Source organism: Mustelus asterias, chromosome 13 (genome assembly GCF_964213995.1).
Source record: "Mustelus asterias chromosome 13, sMusAst1.hap1.1, whole genome shotgun sequence".
In the NCBI taxonomy this organism is placed as follows: domain Eukaryota; kingdom Metazoa; phylum Chordata; class Chondrichthyes; order Carcharhiniformes; family Triakidae; genus Mustelus; species Mustelus asterias.
The window spans coordinates 1011554-1025205 of NC_135813.1; the positions used below are offsets into that span (position 1 = coordinate 1011554).

A 13652-nucleotide genomic window follows, 5' to 3' on the forward strand; every position below is an offset into this window, starting at 1 on the left:
GCCTGCCTTCACTAGTTGATATTAGCTCAGAGCAGAGCAGGCAGCCTGGATTGTGGCTCACATTCAGGTAGCTCCATGGACATGACTCACATTGCCATTTCAAATTGCTCCATCCACTTCCTCTTCATGTCTTCCGTTTTACAGAACAGCTGGAATCCCTGCTTCCCCTGAAGGTGAATTAAATAAAAAGCATAGGACCACTGGAAAACACAAGAGCAAAGTTCTCACGTTAGAAACATAACATCAGACACACAGTCCACAAACCAGAGCACACCCGAGAGGCAATTCACCCATCCCGGGGGAGAGTTCCACCGCCCCCGGGGGGGGAGAGTTCCACCGCCCCCGGGGGGGAGAGTTCCACCGCCCCCGGGGGAGAGAGTTCCACCGCCCCCGGGGGGGAGAGTTCCACCGCCCCCGGGGGGGAGAGTTCCACCGCCCCCGGGGGGGAGAGTTCCACCGCCCCCGGGGGAGAGAGTTCCACCGCCCCCGGGGGGGAGAGTTCCACCGCCCCCGGGGGGGAGAGTTCCACCGCCCCCGGGGGGGAGAGTTCCACCGCCCCCGGGGGGGAGAGTTCCACCGCCCCCGGGGGGGGAGAGTTCCACCGCCCCCGGGGGGGAGAGTTCCACCGCCCCCGGGGGGGGAGAGTTCCACCGCCCCCAGGGGGGAGAGTTCCACCGCCCCCGGGGGGGAGAGTTCCACCGCCCCCGGGGGGCAGTTCCACCCAATCCCATTGGACACAGTTAACAATTAAAAGTTCTTCCTGCAGATTCCATTGGCCTTTAATTAAGAAGGCAAATAGAATTTTGTCCGAGAGGGATGGAGTTTAAAAACAGCGAGGTTATGTTGCAGCTGTATAAGGTGCTGGTGAGGCCACACCTGGAGTACTGTGTACAGTTTTGGTCTCCTTACTTGAGAAAGGATATACTGGCACTGGAGAGGGTGCAGAGGAGATTCACTAGGTTGATTCCGGAGTTGAGAGGGTTGGCTTATGAGGAGAGACTGAGTAGACTGGGGCTATACCCATAGGAATTCAGAAGAATGAGGGGAGATCTTATAGAATCATATAAAATTACGAAGGGAATAGACAAGATAGAAGCAGGGAAGTTGTTTCCACTGGCAGGTGAAACTAGAACTAGGGGGCATAGCCTCAAAATAAGGGGGAGCAGATTTAGGACTGAGTTGAGGAGGAACTTCTTCACACAAAGTTGGGCCGAAGGGCCTGTTTCCATGCTGTAAACCTCTGTGACAAAGGGTTGTGAATCTGTGGAATTCCCTGCCCAGTGAAGCAGTTGAGGCTACCTCATTGAATGCTTTTAAGGCAAGGACAGATAATTTTTTATACAGTAAAGGAATTAAGGGTTATGGTGAGCGGGTGGGTAAGTGGAGCTGAGTCCATGAAAAGATCAGCCATGATCTTATTGAATGGCGGAGCAGGCTCGAGGGGCTAGATGGCCTACTCCTGCTTTTAGTTCCTATGTTCTTAAGATCAGAGCGCCCCCTGCCGCTGCTCTAAAGCTGAGCTTTTCTCAACTTTGCTGCAGATCCCGGGCCCCAAACTCACACCATAACCCCCCCACTCCGGCTCCAATCTCACACCATAACCCCTCCCTCCAGCCCCAATCTCACACCATAACCCCTCCCTCCAGCCCCAATCTCACACCATAACCCCCCCACTCCGGCCCCAATCTCACACCATAACCCCCCCACTCCGGCCCCAATCTCACACCATAACCCCTCCCTCCAGCCCCAATCTCACACCATAACCCCTCCCTCCAGCCCCAATCTCACACCATAACCCCCCCACTCCGGCCCCAATCTCACACCATAACCCCCCCACTCCGGCCCCAATCTCACACCATAACCCCCCCACTCCGGCCCCAATCTCACACCATAACCCCTCCCTCCAGCCCCAATCTCACACCATAACCCCGCCCCCAAACTCACACCATAACCCCCCCACTCCAGCCCCAATCTCACACCATAACCCCGCCCCCAATCTCACACCATAACCCCTCCCTCCAGCCCCAATCTCACACCATAACCCCGCCCCCAAACTCACACCATAACCCCCCCACTCCAGCCCCAATCTCACACCATAACCCCGCCCCCAATCTCACACCATAACCCCTCCCTCCAGCCCCAATCTCACACCATAACCCCGCCCCCAAACTCACACCATAACCCCCCCACTCCAGCCCCAATCTCACACCATAACCCCTCACTCCAGCCCCAATCTCACACCATAACCTCGCCCCCAAACTCACACCATAACCCCCCCACTCCGGCCCCAATCTCACACCATAACCCCCATTCCGACCCCAATCTCACACCATAACCCCTCCCTCCAGCCCCAATCTCACACCATAACCCCGCCCCCAATCTCACACCATAACCCCCCCCCCACTCCGGCCCCAATCTCACACCATAACCCCCATTCTGACCCCAATCTCACACCATAACCCCTCACTCCAGCCCCAATCTCACACCATAACCCCGCCCCCAAACTCACACCATAACCCCCCCACTCCGGCCCCAATCTCACACCATAACCCCTCCCTCCAGCCCCAATCTCACACCATAACCCCCATTCCGACCCCAATCTCACACCATAACCCCTCCCTCCAGCCCCAATCTCACACCATAACCCCGCCCCCAATCTCACACCATAACCCCCCCCCCCACTCCGGCCCCAATCTCACACCATAACCCCCCCACCACGACCCCAATCTCACACCATAACCCCCATTCCGTCCCCAATCTCACACCATAACCCCCCCACCACGACCCAAATCTCACACCATAACCCCCATTCCGGCCCCAATCTCACACCATAACCCCCCCACCACGACCCCAATCTCACACCATAACCCCCATTCCGGCCCCAATCTCACACCATAACCCCCCCACCACGACCCCAATCTCACACCATAACCCCCATTCCGGCCCCAATCTCACACCATAACCACTCCTCCCAACTCAAACACCCCAACACTTTCCACAGTCTTGCTCTGATAACCACAGCCTCCACTCCGCTGCCTACGCCTCTGCACTGCCCTGAGCCCCATCCTTGGCCCAGCCCCAGCAGCTGATGATGGTAAAATTCTCCTCCTCATTCTAACACTTTGTTTCAAGTCCCGATGGAATGGCTGATTAATTCGGGAATCGAGCTGAGCTCGTTATGATAGTTAGGATGAGGCAAGTTACTGACTCTTTCCAACAACAATACCAGTTTGTCTCCAGCGCTTGTCCTATCCCATGCAGGATGTATGGGCTTTACCAGATCTGTAGCCTCTCCATTCGACTGGCTGCAGTTTCCTTGATACATTTGGTGATCTAACATTCTGCTGCATTCATTTCAGCCTTTATTCCAGATCACAGAATCATTACGGTGCAGGAGGAGGCCATTTGGCCCATCGTGTCTGTACTGGCTCTCCAATCATGACTTAATGCTATTCCCCTGCCTTACCCTGGACCCATGGCTTTTATAAACATAGAAACATAGAAAAACTACAGCACAAACAGGCCCTTCGGTCCCACAAGTTGTGCTGAACATATCCCTACCTTTTAGGCCTACCTATAACCCTCCATCCTGTTAAGTCCCATGTACTCATCCAGGAGTCTCTTAAAAGACCCTATTGAGTTTGCCTCCACCACCACTGACGGCAGCCGATTCCACTCGCCCACCACCCTCTGTGTGAAAAACTTCCCTCTAACATTTCCCCTGTACCTACCCCCCAGCACCTTAAACCTGTGTCCTCTCGTAGCAGCCATTTCCACCCTGGGAAAAAGCCTCTGAGAGTCCACCCGATCTATGCCTCTCAACATCTTATATACCTCTATCAGGTCTCCTCTCATCCTACGTCTCTCCAAGGAGAAAAGACCAAGCTCCCTCAGCCTATCCTCATTAGGCATGCCACTCATATCCATGCAACATCCTTGTAAATCTCCTCTGCACCCTTTCAATCAGTTCCACATCCTTCCTGTAATGAGGCGACCAGAACTGAGCACAGTACTCCAGGTGGGGTCTGACGAGGGTCTTATATAGCTGCATCATTATCCCCGGACTCCTAAACTCAATCCCTCGATTGATAAAGGCCAGCACACCATACGCCTTCTTAACCGCCTCCTCCACCTGCGGGGCCGATTTTAGAGTCCTATGGACCTGGACCCCAAGGTCCTTCCAATCCTCTACAGTACTAAGAGTCTTTCCCTTTATATTGTACTCCTTCATCCCATTTGACCTGCCAAAATGGACCACTGCACATTTATCTGGGTTGAAGTCCATCTGCCACTTCTCCACCCAGTCTTGCATCCTATCTATGTCCCTATGTAACTTCTGACATCCCTCCAGACTATCCACAACCCCACCAACCTTTGTGTCGTCGGCAAACTTACCAACCCATCCCTCCACTTCCTCATCCAGATCATTTATGAAAATGACAAACAGCAAGGGTCCCAGAACAGATCCCTGGGGCACACCACTGGTCACCGACCTCCATTTAGAAAAAGACCCATCTACACACACTCTCTGCCTCCTTTGGGCAAGCCAGTTCTGGATCCACAGGGCAGCAGCACCTTGGATCCCTAGCCCTCTCACTTTTTCTAGAAGCCTTGCATGGGGGACCTTATCGAACACCTTGCTAAAATCCATATAAACCACATCTACCACTTTCCCTTCGTCAATGTGTTTAGTCACATTTTCGAAGAACTCCACCAGGCTCGTAAGGCACGATCTGCCTTTGACAAAGCCATGCTGAGTGTTCTTGAGCATACTAAACCTCTCTAAATGCTCATAAATCTTGTCCCTCAGGATCTTCTCCATCAGCTTACCAACCATCGAGGTGAGACTCACCGATCGGTAATTTCCTGGGCTATCCCTATTCCCCTTCTTGAAAATAGGAACCACATCCGCAATCCTGCAATCCTCTGGCACCTCTCCCGTCTCCACCGATGACGCAAAGATAATCGCCAGTGGCTCTGCAATCTCTTCCCTCGTCTCCCACAGTAACCTGGGGTACATCCCATCCGGACCCGGCGACTTATCTATCTTGATGCCATTCAAAGATTCCAGCACAACCTCTTTGTTAAAGTCCACATACTCAATCCTTTCAGTCCACCGCAAGCCCGCAGTACACCCACCCAGGTCCTTCTCCTCTGTGAAAACCGAGGCAAAATACTCATTAAGTACCTCTGCCATTTCTACTGGTTCCGTACAGACTTTCCCGCCTTCACCTTTTATCGGCCCTATTCCTTCACGTCTCATCCTTTTACTCTTCGCATATTTATAGAACGCCTTAGGGTTTTCCTTAATCCTACCTGCCAAGGCCTTCTCGTGACCCCTTCTGGCTCTCCTACTTTACTTCTTTAGTCCCTTCCTGCAAGCCGTATGCTCATCTAGATCCCTATCTTCGCCAAGCTCTCTGAACCTTTTGTACGCTTTCCTTTTCTTCTCGACTAGGTCCCGCACAGCTTTCATGCACCACAGTTCCTTTAACCTACGAACACCTCCCTGTCTGCTCGGAACGTTGTCCTGTAGAACTCTAGACAGACATTCCTTGAAAAACTGCCACCTCTCTTCAGTAGATTTCCCCGAGAATACCTCCTTCCAATTTACTCCTCTAATTTGCTGCCTTATGTCTTCATATTTCCCCTTACTCCGTATAAACGCTCCATATAAAGCAGCAGCAATATTGTCTCCCATTATCCCAAAAGGACGACTGATGATCAGACAGTGCTGACCTGTGGCTCACTCAGATCAGATTCACTTTCTGGGAGAACTGGAACAGACAGCTGAGCCACCGAAATCCAACAGGGTCACAAACCATGTGGAACACAAATCAGCAGCAAATAAATTCTCTCAATTAACGAGCAACACAAACTTTCACCAGGTAATTATTGGAGAGGATTCTTCGAGACAGGATTTATTCCCACTTGGAAATAAGTGAACATATTAACAAGAGGCAACATGGTTTTGTGAAGGACCTGATGGGATATACTCCAGAATACTGAGAGAGGCAAGGGAGGAAATTGCTGGGGCCTTGAGAGAAATCTTTGTATCCTCACTGGCTACAGGGGAGGTCCCAGAGGATTGGAGAATAGCCAATGTTGTTCCTTTGTTTAAGAAGGGTAGCAAGGATAATCCAGGTAATTACAGGCCGGTGAGCCTTACATCAGTGGTAGGGAAATTATTGGAGAGGATTCTTCGACACAGGATTTACTCCCACTTGGAAATAAATGAACGTATTAGCGAGAAGCAACATGGTTTAGTGAAGGGGAGGTCATGTCTCACTAATTTGATCAAGTTTTTCGAGGAAGTGACGAAGATGATTGATGAGGGTAGGGCAGTGGATGTTGTCCACGTGGACTTCAGTAAGGCCTTTGACAAGGTCCCTCATGGCAGACTGGTGCAAAAGGTGAAGTCACATGGGATCAGAGGTGAACTGGCAAGATGGATACAGAACTAGCTCAGTCATAGAAGACAGAGGGTAGCAGTGGAAGGGTGCGTTTCTGAATGGAGGGTTGTGGGTGGAGAGATGGCAGATGGAGTTTAATCCGGACAAATGTGAGGTAATGCATTTTGGAAGGTTTAATACAGATAGGAAATATACAGTAAATGGCAGAACCCTTAAGAGTATTGATAGGCAGAGGGATCTGGGTGTACAGGTACATAGGTCACGCCACACTACCAGGAGAGGGTACAGAAAAGGGGGCTTTGGAGAGGGTACAGAAAAGATTTACCAGGATGTTGCCTGGTATGGAGGGCATTAGCTGTGAGGAGAGGTTGGTGAAACTTGGTTTGTTCTCAATGGAGCGACGGAGATTGAGGGGAGACCTGATAGAAGTCTACAAGATTATGAGAGGCATGGACAGAGTGGATAGTCAGAAGCTTTTTCCCAGGGTGGAAGAGTCAATTACTAGGGGGCATGGGTTTAAGGTGCGAGGGGCAAGATTAAAAGGAGATGTACGAGGCAAGTCTTTTACACAGAGGGTAGTGGGTGCCTGGAACTCGCTGCCGGGGGAGGGAGTGGAAGTGGATACGGTAGTGACTTTTAAAGGATGTCTTGACAAGTACATGAATAGGATGGGAATAGAGGGATATGGTCCCCGGAAGGGTCGGGAGTTTTAGTTCAGTCGGGCAGCATGGTCGGTGCAGGCTTGGAGGGTCGAAGGGCCTGTTCCTGTGCTGTAATTTTCTTTGTTCTTTGTAAACGCACACTAGTAACCAGGAACATAAACTATCGAGAGGATTTTCACAGTATTTCCTGAGCAGCTATTGAGGACTCACATCTTCCCGTGGGACTGAGGCATGGAAGAACAACAGAGACAACATCAGCAGATAGTCAGAGTTAATAAACAGGTGTGACTGTGCGATTGGCTCCACTCTGTGCGTCTCTCACTCACTCTGACCGGCTCCCAGAGACTGGAATCAACCAGGGAGCAGATTACAGCCACTCAGAACCTCCCAGCAGCAGCAACGCCCCAGCAGGGAAATTAGAGAGGGAGAGAGAAGGGGGGGAGGGGAGGGGAGGGGAGGGGAGGGGAGGGAGGGGGGGGGAGAGATCGGGGGAGGGGAGAGATTGGGGGAGGGGAGAGATCGGGGGAGGGGAGAGATCGGGGGAGGGGAGAGATCGGGGGAGGGGAGAGATCGGGGGAGGGGAGAGATCGGGGGAGGGGAGAGATCGGGGGAGGGGAGGGGAGAGATCAGAGGGGGGAGGGGACAGAGGGGGCGAGGGAAGGGGAGAGAGGGGGAGAGGAGAGACGGGGGAAGGGGAGGGGCGGGGGAGACCGGGGGTGGGGGAGACCGGGGGGGGAGCAGGGGGGAGGGGGGAGCAGGGGGGAGGGGGGAGCAGGGGAGAGCAGGGGGGAGGGGGGAGCAGGGGGGAGGGGAGAGCAGGGGGGAGGGGAGAGCAGGGAGGGGAGGGGAGAGCAGGGAGGGGAGGGGAGGGAGAGGGGAGAGCGGGGGGAGGGAGAGCGGGGGGGAGGGGAGAGTGGGGGGGAGGGGAGAGCAGGGGGGAGGGGAGAGCGGGGGGGAGGGGAGAGCAGGGGGAGGAGGGGAGAGCTGGGGGGGGAAGGGAGAGCGGGGGGGGCGGGTGGAGAGCAGGGGGGGAGGGAGGCGATGTGGAGGAGACGGATACTTGCACTCGTGGCCCCATCAATTGTAACCCCCTATTCACACCTTCTTCTTCACAATCCCCCACTCGCACTCCACCCGCCCTCCCGCCCCCCTCACTCCCACTCCCCGCACCGTTTTGCGGACACACTGCGCTGGGTTCTCACAAACGCTGATGTGAGGTGTTTGATATCCGCAGCCTGAGTTGTGTTCGAATCAGGCAGTTACCTTTCTCAATTCCTTGTTATTCATCGGGTCATCCGTCACTTTATGGGACTGAAGATCAATCATCTCTTTCAGTTCATAGTTGTAACCTTTCCTTTTACACACAATGACCGCCTTATCGAAGAGGAACAGGTACCTGGAACATTCCAGAACATTCCCACAAATCACAGCTTCAGCAGCAACATGAACACAAACAACAGATTATTGCCAGATTCCCACCGCGGAAAATTTCCCCCAACATTCCCACACACACTGACTCTCACTGGGGTACGGGTCCCACACACACTGACTCTCACTGGGGTACGGGTCCCACACACACTGACTCTCACTGGGGTACGGGTCCCACACACACTGACTCTCACTGGGGTACGGGTCCCACACACACTGACTCTCACTGGGGTACGGGTCCCACACACACTGACTCTCACTGGGGTACGGGTCCCACACACACTGACTCTCACTGGGGTACAGGTCTCACACACACTGACTCTCACTGGGGTACGGGTTCCACACACACTGACTCTCACTGGGGTACGGGTTCCACACACACTGACTCTCACTGGGGTACGGGTTCCACACACACTGACTCTCACTGGGGTTCGGGTCCCACACACACTGACTCTCACTGGGGTACGGGTTCCACACACACTGACTCTCACTGGGATACGGGTCCCACACACACTGACTCTCACTGGGGTACGGGTCCCACACACACTGACTCTCACTGGGGTACGGGTTCCACACACACTGACTCTCACTGGGGTACGGGTTCCACACACACTGACTCTCACTGGGGCACGGGTTCCACACACACTGACTCTCACTGGGATACGGGTCCCACACACACTGACTCTCACTGGGGTGTGGGTCCCACACACACTGACTCTCACTGGGGTACGGGTCCCACACACACTGACTCTCACTGGGGTACAGGTCTCACACACACTGACTCTCACTGGGGTACGGGTTCCACACACACTGACTCTCACTGGGGTACGGGTCCCACACACACTGACTCTCACTGGGGTACGGGTTCCACACACACTGACTCTCACTGGGGTTCGGGTCCCACACACACTGACTCTCACTGGGGTATGGGTCCCACACACACTGACTCTCACTGGGGGTACGGGTTCCACACACACTGACTCTCACTGGGATACGGGTCCCACACACACTGACTCTCACTGGGGTACGGGTCCCACACACACTGACTCTCACTGGGGTACGGGTTCCACACACACTGACTCTCACTGGGGCACGGGTTCCACACACACTGACTCTCACTGGGGTACGGGTTCCACACACACTGACTCTCACTGGGGTACGGGTTCCACACACACTGACTCTCACTGGGGTACGGGTCCCACACACACTGACTCTCACTGGGGTACGGGTCCCACACACACTGACTCTCACTGGGGTACGGGTTCCACACACACTGACTCTCACTGGGGTACGGGTTCCACACACACTGACTCTCACTGGGATACGGGTCCCACACACACTGACTCTCACTGGGGTACGGGTCCCACACACACTGACTCTCACTGGGGTACGGGTTCCACACACACTGACTCTCACTGGGGTACGGGTTCCACACACACTGACTCTCACTGGGATACGGGTCCCACACACACTGACTCTCACTGGGGTACGGGTCCCACACACACTGACTATCACTGGGGAATGGGTTGATGGGCTATCCTGAGATTGGTGGTCTAGAAATCCAAGTCTGTCTGTTTGGAAGGTGTTTTATACGATGCACTCGGAACCAGCCGAGGAATTTAAATTCCGTTCCCAGCTCCAAAAATTGAGCAATTAGAAAACAGCCAGGACAAACGGCAAACCCGGCTTCAAGCGGGTCAACACCTCGACCTTTAACCTGCTGCATCTCAACACTCTGACCTTTGACTTCTGGCATACACACCGATCCTGCTTTGTTCTGTTAACCGTGGAACACACTTTCAATTCTCCATCGATCTTCGGTCTCCCGTAATTCACCAGTGATGTGTGCTGTCAAAAGAAAGCACGCTAGCCATAGACCCAACATCAACTGTAGCACCCCCACAGACACCCGGATCCCCCGCAGACCCTCCCAACCACCTGCAGACCCCTGGACCACCCGCAGATCCTCCCCAACCGCCCCGGCAAAGGCCCGGACCGGCTCCGCAGAGCCCCCCGACTGGACCACACGCAGCCCCCCGGAACACACACAGCCCCCCGGAACACACGCAGCCCCCCGGAACACACGCAGCCCCCCGGAACACACGCAGCCCCCACCCCGGACCACACACAGCCCCCCCCGGATCACACGCAGCGACTCCCGGACCACACGCATACCGCAGACCCTCCCCAAATACCCAGTGCAGATCCCCGGACACCCCCCAAACACCCACTGCAGACCCCCAGACACCTGCCCCACCCCCCACCCCCCGCACACTCCTGGACCATCCCCCACAGACAGTCCAGACCCCCTGCAGACTCCCTGACGTTCCCCCCATCCCCCGCAGATCCTTGGTCCTCCCCCGCAGACACCTCCAACCACCCGCAGACCCCCAGATTCCCCGGTAGACTCCCAGACTCCCCACAGACCGGACTAGCCCCGCTCACCCACCAAACACTCCAGAATCGCGGACCTCCCGCAGACCTCCCCCCACCCCCCCCCACCCCCCAAAGCCCTGGACCACCCACCACAGACACTCTAGAACCTCGACCCCTCACAGACTCCCAGACCGTCCCCCCCGCAGACCCTTGAACTCCCCACAGACACCGAGAGCACGCCTGCAGACACTCAGACACCCCTGACTTCTACAGTTGCTCTGCAGACTGTCTATCGGACGGTCCTTACGCCGTGGAGTGGCCAATCATTGAACTCTGTCTGTGGTCAGTGAGGGGCGGTGCCCACGGTCAGTCCGGGGTCAGTCCTGTGTTAGTGAGGGGTCAGTCTGCAGTCAGTGGGGCGGTGCCCGCGGTCAGTCCAGGGTCATCAAGGGGTCAATCTGGGGTCAGTGTGGGGTCAATCTGGGGTCAGTGAGGGGTCAATCAGGGGTCAGTGCCTGCGGTCAGTCCGGGGTCAGTGAGGAGTCAATCTGGGGTCAGTGAGGGGTCAGTGGCTGATTGAATACTCGTGCCTCTGAGCTGTCACAGTTTCCACACTCACCAGATTCTCTATCGAGCATTGGAATTCTGAGATCTTCTTCAGGGTCTCGTTATCTCTTTTTACTTCATTGATGTACATCGCCAAATCCTGCAATAAAACCACACTCACCAACCTCAGCAGCTCTCCCCAGGAAGATACTGAATCATAAACTATTTCACATCAATATTCTGTTGTTTAATCCGGCAGTTTCCAGCTGCTGAGTTATTGTGATCGGACTGCAGTTCCAGTCTTGAGGCCTAGATGGCAATCTTGTACATCTGATTGACCTGCACTGAGTAACTGCAGCGAATCGGCTCAGTGTTAACTGAACTCTCACCCAAGGGCCGGAACTCTATCACCTCGCCCGCCACGGAATCGGAGCCGGTGAGGGTCTGACAACGGAAATCTCCAGTCACCTCGGGCATGAATTTCCAGTCTCGCCTGAGTGAGACTGTAAAATTCTGCCCCATATCTCAGTTAATATCTTTCTCCAATTCCTTTCCTTCAGTGCTATCCCTGCTTGGTTTGCACCTAGCCTACTGCACCTTACCCAGGGGCCCGTATTTCCCGCTTACATACAGCAGCAAACATCTGGATATTTGACCATGATGCAGCTTCCCAAACTTCATCCGGTGTCTCGTGCAGTACAGAAAGGGTAGAGTCATAGAGTCATAGAGATTTACAGCATGGAAACAGGCCCTTCGGCCCAACGTGTCCATGCTGCCCCTTTTTTTAAAAACCCCTAAACTAATCCCAATTGCCCACATTTGGCCCATATCCCTCTATACCCATCGTACCCATGTAATTATCTAAATGCATTTTAAAAGACAAAATTATACCCGCCTCTACTACTACCTCTGGCAGCTTGTCCCAGACACTCACCACCCTCTGTGTGAAACAATTGCCTCTCTGGACATTTTTGTATCTCTCCCCTCTCACCTTAAACCTATGCCCTCTAGTTTTAGACTCCCCTACCTTTGGGAAAAGATGTTGACTATCTAGCTGATCTGTGCCCCTCATTATTTTATAGACCTCTATAAGATCACCCCTCAGCCTCCTACGCTCCAGAGAAAAAAGTCCCAGTCTATCCAGCCTCTCCTTATAACTCAATCCATCCAGTCCCGTTAGCATCCTGGTAAATCTTTTCTGCACTCTTTCTAGTTTAATAATATCCTTTCTATAATAGGGTGACCAGAATTGCACACAGTATTCCAAGTGTGGCCTTACCAATGTCTTGTACAACTTCAACAAGACGTCCCAATTCCTGTATTCAATGTTCTGACCAATGAAACCAAGCATGCTGAATGCCTTCTTCACCACTCTGTCCACCTGTGACTCCACTTTCAAGGAGTTATGAACATGTACTCCTAGATCTCTTTGTTCTGTAACTCTCCCCAACACCCTACCATTAACTGAGTAAGTCCTGCCCTGGTTCAATCTACCAAAATGCATCACCTCGCATTTGTCTAAATCAAACTCCATCTGCCATTCGTCAGCTCACTGGCCCAACTGATTAAGATCCCATTGCAATCGAAGATAACTTTCTTCACTGTCCACTATGCCACCAGTCTTAGTGTCATCTGCAAACTTACTAACCATGCCTCCTATATTCTCATCCAAATCATTAATATAAATGACAAACAACAGTGGACGCAGCACTGATCCCTGAGGCACACTGCTGGTTAGAGGCCTCCAGTTTGAAAAACAACTCTCTGCAACCACCCTCTGGCTTCTGTCAAGAAGCCAATTTTGTATCCATTTAGATACCTCAGCCTGGATCCCATGAGATTTAACCTTATGCAACAACCTACCATGCGGTACCTTGTCAAAGGCCTTGCTAAAGTCCATGTAGACAACATCAACTGCACTGCCCTCATCTACCTTCTTGGTTACCCCTTCAAAAAACTCAATCAAATTTGTGAGACATTATTTTCCACTCACAAAGCCATGCTGACTGTCCTTAATCAGTCCTTGCGTCTCTAAATGCCTGTAGATCCTGTCGCTCAAAATACCTTCCAATAACTCACTGGTCTGTAGTTCCCAGGCTTTTTCCTGCAGCCCTTTTTAAACAAAGGCACAACATTTGCCACTCTCCAATCTTCAGGCACCTCACCTGTGACTATCGATGATTCAAATATCTCGGCTAGGGGACCCGCAATTTCCTCCCTAGGCTCC

General features: G+C 53.4%; 1 protein-coding gene across 4 annotated transcripts in view; it reads right to left on the reverse strand.

Annotated features, from left to right (window-relative positions):
* The window catches only part of vav2 (vav 2 guanine nucleotide exchange factor), a 230026-nt gene that overhangs the window by 57941 nt on the left and 158433 nt on the right, over positions 1–13652 (reverse strand). For all 4 annotated transcript variants that reach the window (XR_013499320.1, XM_078226123.1, XM_078226125.1 and 1 more), the window contains exons 12-15: positions 11499–11585; positions 10266–10351; positions 8339–8471; positions 91–200 (exon numbers count right to left, since the gene is read on the reverse strand). Coding sequence is in view for 3 of the 4 variants with exons in the window: in XM_078226123.1 (XP_078082249.1) it covers positions 91–200; positions 8339–8471; positions 10266–10351; positions 11499–11585 (416 nt within the window). In the remaining variant the exon portion in view is untranslated. The remainder of the gene's footprint in view (positions 1–90; positions 201–8338; positions 8472–10265; positions 10352–11498; positions 11586–13652) is intronic.